The 15,938-nt window shown below is 32.5% G+C and overlaps 1 protein-coding gene across 1 annotated transcript; it reads left to right on the plus strand.

Annotated features, from left to right (window-relative positions):
* Positions 1 to 8,304: 8,304 nt before the first annotated feature.
* On the plus strand, positions 8,305 to 11,064 carry LOC115981710 (scarecrow-like protein 3). The gene has a single exon (XM_031104037.1). It carries the CDS (start codon positions 9,226 to 9,228, stop codon positions 10,645 to 10,647), a length of 1,422 nt encoding a protein of 473 aa, XP_030959897.1. The 5' UTR covers positions 8,305 to 9,225; the 3' UTR covers positions 10,648 to 11,064.
* Positions 11,065 to 15,938: the final 4,874 nt, after the last annotated feature.

A 15,938-nucleotide genomic window follows, 5' to 3' on the forward strand; every position in this document is an offset into this window, starting at 1 on the left:
TTTTATATAAGAAATGTCAATTCCCTCCCACTCCCTCTAAAACCAACTACATAAGAGTTTTTTTAAAAAAAGAAAAAGGGGGGTGGGGTGTTATTTCACCAAAATAAACATCCTTAAAAGTATTTAAAAGGGTTTTTTTTTTTTTTTTTTTTTTGGTTCATTTAAAAATGGTACACAATGGTCAAATTATTAATCTTTAGTTATTACATGATCAAGTATAAGATTATTTTAAACAACAAAAATTGATATTTTAAATATAATAGTCTAAAATATGGCATGAACTCATATTCGAATAACATAAATGTCAACTTTAATAATTCTTATTCTCGTGAGTTAAATCACTCAAGAATCTGTCATGAAGATCTTGAAATTCTTAGTGACCGAAAATGTTTTAAAAAGGCCTTATCTTTTTATGTCATGTTGAAATGACAAAATTAGAGAAATAAACGCTCACCATGGTAATGAATGCTTCAATGCCCTCTTGACCCTTCCTCACAATTGCCTATCCCTTTAAAAGAATGTGATCTTGGTACAAAGTGGATAATTTTTTGTGGATGATTTTAGCATAAGATTCTTACTGCATTCGAATGTGATCCAATCACCTTGTGCTAATGGGTACAAAGCAACTAGACAGTTGGTGGCCTTAGATTTTACTTTTATTTTTTTATTCAGTTTTGGTCCAAATGCAACAATGAATGAATCTATTGGATAAGTCTTATCAATAGATATCCCAATTTGATTCTAGGGCTTTATAATGTCACTTCTTGGCATGAAAGTCCTTGTTTTTCCACTAGGATTTCATTTCACCACTTCTAAGGAAACTGAGAAAAAGAAGGAAATATATCTAGTTTATATTGTTTGATATCATTTTGCTTCCGGTTCAGCATTTTGCGTTTTTTTGTCTAAACTGCTAAGAATGATATTCTCATCTACCTAAACACACGGCTGTTTTAGAGTTCAATTTTTTAGGAACTCATAACCAAAACTTGAGTTCACACTTTTGTCCCTGTCATGAATATTTTCAGGCTTTCTTTCCGGCACTCAAATCCTTCTTAGTTAAGGATTATTATTATGGGAAAAGTTAATGTATGGTCTAAGGGTGTTAACAAAGAACAATTTTTAAAAAAGTTTTTATTAGAAAAGAAAATAAACTAATTAATATTTTAACAACTTTTTCAACTTCCTATAAAATTGGTATAAAATTTTTCCTAAAATATTTTATTAATTAACAATTTTTCTAAGGATACCCATTAACACAACCATATTATTATTAGTAGTAGTAGTAAGTTGGCTTAGGAAGAACAAGCTCCAACTCCCAAGTTTCTGTAAAGATTAGAAACTTTATTCATGCCACTTCAAGAAAAGAAAAAAAGTATTTTATGAGACAGTTTTATGAGATTTCTCTCTCACAATATGTGTGAACTTATATGAGCAATTTTTTTAAATCGTCAAATTAATTCTCCAGGAGAACAAAGTAGTGGTTATTTTTGTTTGTTTGTTTGTTTGTTTTTTTTTTTTTTTTTTTTCCCACTCTAAATATATTACAAATCAAAGGGAAAAAAAAATCAAGGAACATTTTATCGTAAATACATCCAGTAGTTAGCAACGCTTGGATTCTTCTTTCTAACATTCTCCATTTGTCCCTTTATGATTCTTAGTTACCTCACCTCACACTTAAAAATTAAAAATTAAAAAAAAAAATCATTTTCTAAATTTATTTTTTGATTAAATATAACAGGAAATGATCTTCTCATTCTCTAAGACCTTATTAATAATATGAGTGGAATTCAAGGTCTTATTAATTTTATTTTTCATAATAGTTATTATTATTTTTAAATTTGAGTTCAATGTGTCGGGTCTAGTCTGCGAACACGTCTTGTCACTGTTGGTGGCCACGTGCCTCCATTGAAGTTAGGACAAAACGGATACACCTACTTGTTTTTGTCATATTGATGATAGTGCTCTCGCTATGTCATTCCAATACTTATATATATGTTGTTTAGCAAAAAATACTTTTATATATATATATATATATATTTATATATATCTTTCTTTCTTTCATTTTTGCTGAAATACTTATATATCTGGCTTATCAATAAATTTAGAAAAAAAAAAATGATATATCTATGTTTCTTCTTGTAAAGTTCTTTTACAAAAAAATGAGATCATGTTGTTTTCTATAATGTCTTGTGGAGATTAATCATCCTTTCATTCATGATATATATAAAAAGTTTTACTTTTACATGATATTAGAATTTAGAAGATGTCCCATGTAATGCTCGTGTATAATATAAGTTTATTTTGCAAAATTTATGTCTTTGCGCTTTATGGTTATAGGCCACTCTATTTTGTTTTCTGTTTTTTTTTTATTTTTTTTTATTAGAATATTTATTTATTTTATTACATTGGAACTGTATTTTTTTGGATTCTATTACACAACTTCGTTGTTCAAACTGACCGGTGATGTGGCGCTAAATTAAACACTTAAATAATGCAATATTTGTTTCTCAACAAATGAAAAAAAACACTAATGCAATATTTCGTAAAAAATGTACACTACGTGGCTAAACAATATTAATTTTAGGGGTACGTTTTTGCAATTAGATTTAATAATAGATATATTGATATTGATTTTATTCTAATCAGTACATTCTAAGAAGTTCAAATTGCATAATAATGGGTGATATGGTTTTAATTCTTATAGGATTTTAAACAATAAATTTAAACCCAATCATTATTCGTGGGATTCAAATTGGGCTGCAATCCAACTATGTTCAACAGTAAGAAAGAAGATGAGCCGAATGGCATTAAACCTGACCATGACTCAAATCTGAAGACAATGAATGACCTTCAAAGTTTACAAAGAGACAATGAATGACCTTATGGACCAGAAAGAAAGGAAAAGTTAAAGAAAAACAGGCCGATGTGGTTATGTCTTTTTTTGACTGAAGAAGGTTGGTGGTTATGTCTTCAAATAGTTAAAAGTTAAAACTGACATAAGTGACGATTTCAATGTTTGTAGTGCAAAATATCTCATCGTAATTTGTGATAAATGTCAAGACTAAAATGTACAAATTTTTTTTTTTGGTCAGAAAGGAACATGTATAAGATTGGATAGGATCATGTATGTGATAAATAACATTTTTATTTTATTTTCACGTGCAGTTTATATACAATTATACACTATTTTAAAATCTGTCTTTTTAGATGGAGTTATATTTGTATACAATTTTTTTCCCCCCACAATAAACTCATTCAAACATACTTTAAAAAAGCATCCCCACACAAAAGGGGGGAAAAATGTTGTGATAGAAGGTTTTTTTTTTTTTTTTTTTTTGGGTGTAAGTCTGTATTCACTCTGTAACTATAAAAACGTGTATTTTAATTATTAACTAAAGGTTTGTTTGGATAGTGCGGCTGCGTCCACGTTTTGCAAGTTTTGGGCGTTTTTTTTTTTTTTTTTTTAAAGTCTAGCGTGTTATGCACTGTTCATTGGTCATGAATAGTGATTTTAGGCCAATGAATAGTGTTGAACAGTAATAAACAGAAAAAAAAATTATTTTTTTATTGTTTTCAGTTTTTAATTTTTAGCAAAATAAGCTGTATCTAAACGTACACTAAGTTATGCAATTATAAAATCAATAAGTTTTAAGAACAAAGTTTTATAATTTTTTCACAATAATAGATGGTGGTTTATTGTAATTAGTGTATAATAAAAGTAAGGTTATCAGTGAGTTTATATAAAACTGATTATATCCTCTTAAAAAAAACCAACAAGAGTAATATTTGATATTATTCATATAACAATTTATTAATTTATTAAAATTATAGTGAAACAAACTATATCCCTAGCATTTCTCTTATAAAATTTATAATTTATCATTCAACTCTTTCCATAAACAAAGTGATCTAAGGGACAAATAACATCTACTTTGGATTGATTAGAACTTAGAAATATAGAGTACTTTTCTATTCCATTCTTGGCCTTAATGGATTGTCCTAGTGTAAATTGATGGTAAAAGATACGATCTATGACTTTTTTGTACTGTCTAGTGTATTGAATGGGCTACCACCAAGTACCAGTTGAAAGTGTGTCATGATAATTATATCAGTCGATATCATGTGACTTGTAAATATAACATCCACTCAGAGTCTCATATCAGACCCCCCCCAAAAATTATGGTCCCTACGAAAGTGATGAACTAAAGTGGGAGTTTTTTTTTTGAGAGGAAGTGGGAGTTAATATTTGCTTTGGATGTTCTTAAATAATCCATTGTAAAAACAGGAAAAAGCCATTAAGGTATTGCCACTTGCTCGGTCTATTTAAGGCACCCATTCATGAGACAGTGACCAACTCTGGTTTCGGGAGGAGAAATTTACCAACAAAATTTAATGTCAATTTTAAGGTCTCATTTGGTTACAAACTTACAAATTACTCGTCAAAGTAGCCTTGAGTATAAGACAAAATATTAAATCTTTTTTTTTTTTTTGAATATTTGATGATTGGTTGACGGAGATGTAAATCCTAATATATCCATTAAAAATAGGAGTTTTGATCCTTAAATATATTTATTACAATTATCAAGAAATGTCAATTAATAGAAGTACAATATTAAAATAATAATAATAATAATAATAGAGGTACAAGGCCATTAGCTTTAACAATAAATCTTTTGTTTGTGAAGTTCACGTGTTAGAGTCATATTTTTATGTAATTGACATATCTTATGATAAAAATGCATTTTACTTATAATTTGATAGTTTTAAGTAGGTTCAAGACTATCATGACAAGTAATTTTATTGAGCACATGGAAATTACTTAAAAAACCGTACAAGAAAAATTGAAATAAGTTGTCTCGATACCCAACTCGACACTTTCAATCTATCGAGTTTTAATGAATCGTGATACCTTTCTCGATATGTTTGATCTATCTAGGTATGTAGGTTTTAAATATGTAGATCTATTTTTGGCCCATGATGACAAGGTTTTTTTAGGGTTTTGTGCTTTAAGTCTCTAAAGGATATAAAAGAATTATTTTATAACCGTCATCATAGTCACTATTGACATACAAGCTTTTGAGAAGCTGTTGTGACTACTTGTGCACCATAGAGTTATGTACTAAGTTGCTTTAAGATCTACAAGTGTGGATTGAAGAACTTTGCATCAAACAATAACTATCAAGTTGATGTGCAGTTAGTCACATATTGTGATTTGTGTAGAGGAGAAGTCTCTACAAGGTCAAGTTTAATTGGAGATTAGCTTATGGGTTTAATTGTAGGGTGGTATTTTGGGATAGGTTGAGTAGTAGTAAGATTCTTTATACTTGTAACTGTTTGTTCTTGATTAGTGGATTCTTCGAGAGGTGACTTGAAATTTACCCCATGAGATTTTTGCCTATGAAGGTTTTTCCTATTCGTCAACAAATCATTGTGTAAATTTAATTTCCACTGCACTCTAGTTTAAATAGGAGATTTGTTTGTGCCTCTACAATGTTTCATGTAATTTGGATAATTAATCATTAATTAATTGGGGTCAATCTATAATGCAACAACATGGAGTCCTCGTATATATTGGCAAGCATTAATAGCTTGTGTGAAAATGAGCATTAGACATAAGTTTGCGTTTGCAAAGTTAAGAATCTTGTAACTTAATTGATAACTATTAATATTTTCAATTGAAATATCTAGAATTTAAATCTCCCAACTATCAAATTATGACATAAAAAAATTGTGCATTTGTGAATAAAAATTATGATATAAATTCAATAAGAAATTAGAGTAAAAGTATCTCATTCTATATTCTATCAATCTTGTATGGTTTGTCACACACTTTTTTTTTTCCTTATAAAATAACAAAATTTAAAATAAAGACATGATTTGGTGAAGTTGATGGAGGTGGGTTATAATTAGCTCAACTGTTAAAGTTTTTGATAGTTAAATAAGAGATTTGGGGTTTTTCTTTGCCTACAAAAAAAACTGATTAGTATCTTGAACGCAAGTGAGACAAAATTTTCATTTGTGTGTTTGCATTAGCTTTTTTGTTGAAAAGATTATTTACTTAGTAAAACTTGATAAAAGTTGTGGAGCAAGAAATTTTTTGAGGGGCAAGTTAAATATATCAAAAGAAATTTAAATCCAAAATAACCTATTAATTGTCTATAATATATCTTTTTTTTTGAGAGAGTTTCATTCAAAAAAAAAGATATATCCATATATATATAACTTATACATGAAATATGTTTGTAACATACTAACATTATTAAATATATTTAACTTTTTTTTTATATATAATCATTTATATTAAGTTAGGTTAAAACATTTTTTATCTAGTTAATTTGTTGAATTATATTGATCATAATTAATATTCTTTAAATATTTTATATCAAGTTTTTTAAAAATAAATTAGAGTTTACTCAATTAAAATATTTTAATAATTACTAAAGGAGCACTTTATTTTTCACAGATGACAAATGCAATAACGATCTCTAACTATTCATCAAAAAGTCCACAAATTGTCCTTTCTTCCAAAAAGTAAAAGCATAAAAGCATGGTTTCCATATCTTTAATTCTTCGAATAAAAAATAATAATAAAATGTTTTCTCTTTGAAAAATAAAGAAGACTTCAATTAAAGAGATTTACTTACTATTTTCTGGAACATATGTATTGAATATGCTCTTGTTTAATTAGTTATACAGAGTATAAAAGTAACAAGAAGAAAAATAATAATGCTTTAATCATTTATATAAACTTATCTATTTTTTGGAATATGTACCTGAGTATATTTTGGTTTAATGAGCTGTATACAATATAAAAATAACAGGAGAAATAAATGATGCACCAATCTTTCTCCACACATCTAATCCCAATTCACTCCTTTAGACCCAAAGCTTTGTGTGTTGGTGTTGAAGGAGAGGCGTTGCTTGCTTTTCTAAGTGAAATGTTTCAAAATGGAACTCAAGTAATGTTTTATTATGTGGTACTCATCTCTTGAAGAGGCCACAATAGATTAGCTATTTTAGCTTCAAGGTAAAATATATTGTCTCTTCAAGAGACAAGGTCCATGTTGGGACTTGTCTCTTGAAGAGACAAGATCTAAAAAATACTATTTCTTCAAATAAGTTTCAAATAACACTATTTAGTGAAATAATTTTAATTATTAAAGAAAGAAAAAAAAAGTGTTAATGCAAACATAAATAAAAAGAAAACTTTTTAACTTGAGAAACAAAGTGTCTTGGTTATAACTTGTAAATATTTTCTAGTCCAAGAGCTGATCTTATCTATAACGATTATATGTGTAACCACACTCATAGTTGTAGGCCACAATGTCATTACACGGAAAAATTACATAAAATACTGACTCTCTCTCTGTTGGACAAGTTCCAAATATTCATATTCCAAAGGGAGAGAGGTCATGAATTTAATTAATTAATTAATTAATTATAATTAAAATCTTAAAATTTTTGAAGAATTTAATTTTCACTAAACGATGTGAAAGGATGTGGCTGCTTTGGCAGCTTAACCTACTTCATGTTCTTCCAAGGCTCACCCATCTCATCAATCCCAGCTTCAGTGCTCATTCATCCAGTGTTGATGAGATGGGCTGGTCCCTTTGGGCTATTTTGTTGTAAATATCTTCTTCCTTTTTCCTTTTTTATTTTTTATTTTTTATTTTATTTTATTAATTTTTTTCATTCAGGAAAAAAGTAGATTGATTTGTAAGGTTTTCAAGATTATAAATTCTTATAACTTGGATATATGATATATTGACAATAAATTCATTATTGACCTGGCTATTTGTGGTTTTATTTACACACATACATTACATGTGCAATTGTGCAAAAAAGAAAAAGAAAAGAAATGTCAAAATAAATCATTTTCATAATATACAGATAAAAAACATTAAATTACAATGAAACTGTGTTTCCTAGCCTTCCACCTAAAACTCCGCAAGTAGAGATAAATGTGCTATCTACTTTTGGCTTTTTCCTTAACCTCCTTGTCCCTTTGTCTTAATACGAGAAGATAATACCAATTGTATGGTCACAGGGTTTGAGAAGAGAACAAAATGTGATTTTGGAAGGATCTTTGAGAGTTTTCTTGCAATTCTCACACTCCTCCCACTAGGAAACAAAACTTAGGCTATTTGTTTGTCTTTGTTAGGGCACGTTTGGATCCATGTAACCTTTGGGAATATTAAAAAGTCTATTAGGCCAGGCCTGATTCCCTATCCACCTAATGTAAAGACAAAAAACCATAAAAAGTGGAAGTTTTAATAGAGTTAGAGAGAGAGAGAGAGAGGGAGAGAGAGAAAGACAATTCCTTTATAGAGAGAGAAACAGAGAGAGAGAAAAACAGAGCCAAAAGCCAAAATGGCTCAGCTTCTCACAAATTCCATATTCCACTTAGGAGTGAAGGACAACAAAACAGTAACGACAAAAAGGACCCCCCCCAACGCTTTGTCGACAACGTAGCCATGAACAAGTCCAAAAACAACACTAACTTTAATTAAAACCCCCAAATGTATTTTTCTCTCTGTGATAGAAACAGAGGAAAACTGAAAAACAGAGGGAACCCAGAAAGAGTTGTCTCTCTGTGTGCACTGAGAGAGATTCAAAAAGCAATCTTTGGAATTCTCATGGGGATGCGTGTGGGTTCTTTATCAATTGCGTAACCCAGTAAGGCTTTTGGCTGTTCTTGTTTTAGTTAGCTAGTTCTAGTTCTGGTATGCTCAAGCTGCTTCTTTTTGTCTTCACTGTTCCTCTCTTTTTTTTTTGACTTATCAGATCCTTTTCTTTGTGAAACCTGAACTAAGATTGATGAAATTTTTTTTTTTCCCTTTGGAGCTTGTCTAGTGAGGATTACATTTATGATATTTTTTCTTTGATTTGTGTTCCACTTGTTGTTTAATCTAAGCCTTCCACTTGTTTTCCCTTTCTTGTTTGTTTGATCTATTTAATTTGGTAGATTCTTTACTCTCTTAGACTTTTAAATAAGCACTCATAGTGCTGTGATTCTGCATTCTTTTGCTTGTGAATGCTGAGATGAGACTAAACTTTATTCTCTGATTATGATTCATGCAAATTTGGTTCTTGCACGAGCAATATGATGTCTCCTTGTAAAGACTTCATCATTTAGATCAATTTGCGAATTTAGTTTGGTTCTCTTTTTGTTACCATTATAGTCTGTCCTTGTTCCCCAGTTTCTCAATCTGTTGTGTTAGTTGTATGGCACCAATGCTTCAAGATGAAGGGTCTTCTTCTGTAACTTCATCACCACTCCAATTATTTTCCATGATGTCTCTTTCACCCAATTTAGGATCACCATACCCATTTGTTAGAGAACTTAAATCTGAAGAGAGGGGTTTGTATTTGATCCACTTATTGCTCACTTGTGCAAATCATGTTGCTGCCGGCAGCCTTGAAAATGCAAATATTGCCCTTGAACAAATCTCCCAACTTGCCTCTCCTGATGGTGATACCATGCAGCGTATCGCTGCATACTTCACTGAGGCACTTGCAGATAGAATCCTAAAAGCTTGGCCTGGTCTTCACAAAGCCCTCAACTCTACTAAATTAACATTGGTTTCTGAAGAAATTCTTGTTCAGAAACTGTTTTTCGAGCTGTTTCCCTTCATGAAGGTGGCATTCGTGCTCACAAACCAGGCTATTGTTGAAGCCATGGAAGGGGAAAAGATGGTTCACATAATTGACCTGAATGCTGCTGAACCTGCCCAGTGGATTGCACTTATTCAAGTTTTGAGTGCACGGCCTGAAGGCCCACCCCATTTGAGAATTACTGGGGTTCATCAACAGAGAGAGGTTTTGGAGCAAATGGCGTTTAAACTGACCGAAGAAGCTGAAAAGCTGGATATCCCATTCCAGTTCAATCCTGTAGTTAGTAAATTGGATAATCTTGATTTTGAAAAACTTCGTGTCAAAACAGGGGAGGCTCTAGCGATCAGTTCAGTTCTTCAATTGCATTCCCTGTTGGCCTCTGATGATGAACTCTTGAGAAAGAAATCCCCACTAGCTCCAAAGAATCTGAATGGAATTCACTTACCTGGAGTCCCGCAAATCAACCAAAGCACATTGGGTGAGCTGCTTGAGAAAGATTTAGTTAATGGGCATAGCCGGAGTCCTGACTCAGCCACGTCATCACCCCAATCTTTAAGTGCTTCAGCTAAGATGGATGGATTTTTCAATGCCTTGTGGGGCTTGACACCGAAGCTCATGGTAATAACAGAACAAGATTCTAACCACAATGGATCAACTTTAATGGAGAGGCTATTGGAGGCTCTTTACTCCTATGCAGCATTGTTTGATTGTTTGGAGTCTACAGTGCCAAGAACATTGGAGAGATTGAAGCTAGAGAAGATGCTGTTTGGGGAGGAAATTAAGAACATTATAGCATGCGAGGGAGCTGAGAGAAAAGAAAGGCATGAAAAGCTTGAGAAGTGGGTCCAAAGGCTTGACTTGGCTGGGTTTGGGAATTTGCCTTTGAGCTATTATGGTATGTTGCAGGCAGGGCGGTTGTTGCAAGGTTATGGTTCTGATGGTTATAAGATCAAGGAAGAGAATGGCTGTGTGGTAATATGCTGGCAAGACCGAGCCTTGTTTTCAGTATCGGCTTGGAGATGTAGGAAGTAAGATTTGAAATACTGATGTCTGAGCTTTAGTATTTGTTGTTTCCTCTCCCACTCAACCCACCCCCCCCCTTCCTTCTTTGCGTATGAAAGAATTTTGATCATCTGCAAATGAATACTGTTTAGAGTGTTGGTGGCCCATGCTACCTGGAAAAAAAGGCCATCTTCCTTTATTACCTTCATACAGAATTTGTTTAATTCTTCTCATTTTATTTTTAATGGAACCTAAACCGATGTTTGGATTGTATATGTATATAAAGTTTTGTCTTGTGTTTATTGTAATTGATCTCAGTGCACATTTATGTGCACTTGAATTTCAGTGTCACAGCCTCAACTTTGTGCTGCAATTGTAGTATGGTGTTCATCATTGTATTACAGGCTACAGTAGTGAATTGACCAAAAAAAATGTCCCATTAATACATCTAGACTGTGTTTGCAGTTTGTTGATTATTTCTGCATCTCTCTGATATCCATATTCATGTGTTGACCATAACGAATTAAAGCCTGGAAGTCCTAAGAAAATAAAGGGAACCTGAGATGAAGTGTTTCTGTAGCATTACATTTTGATGCAAAATTCATGTGTCCCCTGGCGTGGTAAAGAATAGTTATCAAGTAGCCAAAAGAAGGGGAACAAAAAAGGTTTCTATTGGACTTTTTGTAACAAAGATTAAGAAATGATTTATTAGGAAATTGTGTGGGAGATGTTGGTTTTGTTGAGAGGGAAGCTGGTCTTATAATCCGATACATGTGAACTATTCAAACAAAATCAAACCCTTTTGTGACTCATTGAATTATTCCAAACCTCAAGCACATACCCCCTTGCCCCCATTTGTTTCCTCCATTAGTTCACTTGAAAGGGTTGCAAGAAATTAAGTTGATGCTTTGGTTGGACTTAACAAAGAAATGGAAATCAAAGCTCAAAACTAGGGGGACAAGCATGTAAGAGAATGAGCTGGGAAATGAATTTTAGAGGGAGAATAGATACAGATGGGATTGCTTTATGTCTTCCAATAAATTTTGGTTTAATTGTAATAACCAAGAGACTCAAGTTTGTTTTTAGAACGTAAGATTTTGATCTTAAATTTAGTAAGGGACATGTTTTGGGTGGCATAGTAAACTTGCTATTTTAGAGCTTTTGAACCCAAGTGATTTGTGAGCTGCACCTATCAAGTTGTGTTTGGTGAATCATGACGAGGGAATGCACTAGAGGATATTTGATAAATCATGAAACCCTCATGAGAGAGAGGAATGGTGGCATGATGCTGAAATTATGGATAATGGGGTGACAGCACAAGAGGATAATACATAGAGAAGTCAAACAAAATCAAACCCTTTTGTGACTCATTGAATTATTCCAAACCTCAAGCACATACCCCCCTGCCCCCATTTGTTTCCTCCATTAGTTCACTTGAAAGGGTTGCAAGAAATTAAGTTGATGCTTTGGTTGGACTTAACAAAGAAATGGAAATCAAAGCTCAAAACTAGGGGGACAAGCATGTAAGAGAATGAGCTGGGAAATGAATTTTAGAGGGAGAATAGATACAGATGGGATTGCTTTATGTCTTCCAATAAATTTTGGTTTAATTGTAATAACCAAGAGACTCAAGTTTGTTTTTAGAACGTAAGATTTTGATCTTAAATTTAGTAAGGGACATGTTTTGGGTGGCATAGTAAACTTGCTATTTTAGAGCTTTTGAACCCAAGTGATTTGTGAGCTGCACCTATCAAGTTGTGTTTGGTGAATCATGACGAGGGAATGCACTAGAGGATATTTGATAAATCATGAAACCCTCATGAGAGAGAGGAATGGTGGCATGATGCTGAAATTATGGATAATGGGGTGACAGCACAAGAGGATAATACATAGAGAAGTTCCTGTGGATGGCTTTAAAGAGGAGATTGGAGTAAAGCTAATTCTAATGCTAAAGACATTGAATATTATTTTATATTTTGTCTTTTTTTGTGTATCTTTTTTCTTGTTCAACTCTTGGCTTTGGCTTGATGTTTTTGGACAACTTGGGACAAATAGCTGGATCCTGTAGGTACTCTGGAACTTCTACTTTGGACTCTTTGTGGTCATAATTTGGGTTCTCTGGCCCCCATCCCTTATATACTGCAAGGCAACTCTCTTACACACACCCTGTCTCTTCTTTGTTACTAGAGGCCATGGGGCATTTTATGGTGCATTCTGTCATCTTCTCTTTTACATTTAGCATAGCTGTCATTCCCTTCTATGCACAAGACAGTATAGTTTTTATCTTTGGTTTTAATAAAAAGGGGTTGCAAATAAGTCACACATACACACTCTCTTTTCTTTTTTCTTTTTAAATATTATGCACTAAGATATAAACTTTAAAGGCATGTTGGTTGAGACCAACTTGCAAGAGTTTTGACTTTTGTTTGATGTTTCTGGAAGAGTAATGCTAGGAAAAGTTAAATTTTTCATTACTGCTAATATGATCTATTGTGATTAGAGTCATATTACTTTAACTGGTTCTGCCATTGATACTGATTCTATTATTCACCAATCACAACAGACTATGTAAGTAGTTGTGAAAAAAAGTTGTTAAAAAATAATGTTTACATTTTATGGAATAGATATATGATTTCAAGAACATGGCTTCAATAGGACTAGCTTTTTCCCTACTTCTGAATAGTACTAGCATCTGCCTCTACATCAGCACTACCATTAAAGCATTGAAGAAATATGCACTATTGAGAAGTAGGAAGAAAGCTAGTCTTTACTGCATCGCCGTCAAATTGTTCATATGAGTTGCTAATGTTTCAATAAGGTTCTTGCCTTTTGGTTACTTGGCTGCTATTCTTTACTGCGAGGAGGGACATCGAGGTAGAGGATGAGAGAGCAATTCCTGAGGTTGGTGATAGAAAGAGGAGATTGAAGTGAGGTGGATGCTAAGAAAATTGGATTTTGGGTTTTATATTAATATTTCGTTGTGTATTTCTTGGTGGAATGCCTGGCCTGGTTGTCTTGAATCCAGACAAGCTGAGCCCAGTTTGTCCCATGTAGTTGAAAAAAATACTAGGCAAAAATCTAATCTCTTTAGCATCAACTTCACTTCAATCTCTTCCAGAAACATTAGGCCTAAATCCAATCTCTTTAGCATCAACTTCACCCTAATCTCTGTTGGGCTTTGTGGAACTTGGTTTGTGTTTGATCTAGTTTGTGACCCTACTTGACTTGGAAGTGTTTCTGTTTTAAATGATAAATTTTCTTAGACTTAGTTTGTGGAGTGAAGGCTTGAGCTGATATTTTGGCCTGTTGTTTGGAGTATTTATTTTTCGCTTCAAATTAGGATTTATAGTATTGAAAAACTGTACCTAATTGCCGACTTTATATTTTTCTCCCTAAAATTTTTGGTGAAGATGGTGTCTTTTCTAGTTCTCTTTCCTGTTTTCTTAACTCTATTAAATGATAGTGAAATTTGAATATTTTCGTTATTGAAATTTTTTGGAAGTCTTTGTGATATGACTCTCGTATGAGTCATGGCAACCCCTCATCAATTTGCACTTAAATCATTGATTAGATACCAATAACATCAACTTTTGGCTTTTTAGTGTCTTGCTCATATCAAATCACACCTAAATTAGCACAACAATGCCATACGTTATCCATTCATTGAAGACAAATACATTAATTTTGCTTTGGTGGTTATCCTCAGATCAAGCTGACATTGGCACAAGCCTTCTCTCTTTTTATTTTTTCTTCTGGACAGAAGCGATCATGTGCCATAAAAATGTTCTGGAGTAAACTTTAAGGCTTAAAAGTAATGGCAAGGAACAACTTGGCGCACTCTCAAACTTGAGGGAGACATTGACTCAAATAGAAGTTTTGAGATAAAACTGATCCTTCAGATTAATCATGAAAGATTAAAGAGTTGAATTAATGGAATGATTAATGCATGAAAAGACTGGCAAACTAAAATCTGAAGGCAAATATTGAATTGAGTTGATCAGCAAATTCTGTGTCTAAGGAATCACTTAAAACTACAGCTTAATTTTCCTTTCTTTCCCAACTGTGGCCATGTGATGGCAATAGGAATAAATAGCCTGAGGGGTTTGAATTATGTTCCTAGGCCTATTCAAAATGTGATGCATTGTGTGTGTCAGTAAGGGTTGGTCACATAAGTTTATTTTTTGCTTCCCCAAATGTATCAAAACAGCTATGTATTCTGCTTCATTTCGAGTCCTTGGTAACAGCTATGGTTTCAACCATGTCGAACTCCAAATTTATTGTAACATTTCATGTCATTCGCAATCTTAAAGATATTGTTTGGTTTTTAACACAACCAAATATAATGTTGGGATGGAACCAAAAGTGTTAATATATTGACTCCATTATCACTGTTCCTTGTTAATCATTCTGAGATATACCCAAGAATCAACCTATACAACATGTATGAAGCCATGAATCTCCTGTTTGTTTCAGTTCCTCAAGTAAAGACCAAAGCTCAACCATAATTTTTAAAAAAAAACTAGGTTATCAATCTAAAATATATATCCTCAAGGTGCTAAATTAAAGCATTATTAATAAAACGAGTTGATGACATCAATGTGATTCATGGTTACAGAGTTAAATCTAAGTATATTTGAGTTAACATTGATAAACCATATACATACAAAGTATATATGAGATTATATATTAAAGATAAGATCTCACCAGAAAAGTCTAACAGAATTCTAAAACCAAAGAACAAGATTTACAACTTACAAGTCAGCTCTCTCTTCTTGAGTGTAAAGAAATTACCTTACTCAATTGCTGAAACCAATAGAGAATAACTCTCACCTTGAAACCTGCATGAAAAGCATTATTAGTTCTCATATGGAATCTCTCAAAAGAAAAGCGGATGGAGATTCAATTAGATATCAATGTTTTGCCTTAGATTTCCAAAGATAAAAACTATTGGATCTCCATTCCCATTTCTTCTATGTCTCGCCATAAGCAAAGCATGAGATATGGATTGTGATTCTCATGCTTGAAGCACCTGCAAAGCACAATGTGACTTTTCAAACCACATCAGCAAGCTATAGTTTACCATAAATATATGTAAAGAGTCCTAAGATGACCATTACCAGCTATATTTTCCCGTAGTTCAGGATTGATCTCCACATGTATATTTGGATTCCAAATATCAACTATGCTGATACTCATGTTGTTATGGATGAAGCAAAGCGACAGCCTCAAAGCACAAATAGCTCACTAGATGGGGCTTGCTACCTATAACTTTGTGCCATGAATCTGTGAATTTATCATAAATTCTAAAGCTTGCATCCATC

This window comes from Quercus lobata, chromosome 1 (assembly GCF_001633185.2).
Source record: "Quercus lobata isolate SW786 chromosome 1, ValleyOak3.0 Primary Assembly, whole genome shotgun sequence".
In the NCBI taxonomy this organism is placed as follows: Eukaryota; Viridiplantae; Streptophyta; class Magnoliopsida; order Fagales; family Fagaceae; genus Quercus; species Quercus lobata.

Bases quoted from the DNA above. Each gene is read 5' to 3' on its own strand.
- LOC115981710 (XM_031104037.1), top strand. From the start codon at position 9,226: ATGGCACCAATGCTTCAAGATGAAGGGTCTTCTTCTGTAACTTCATCA.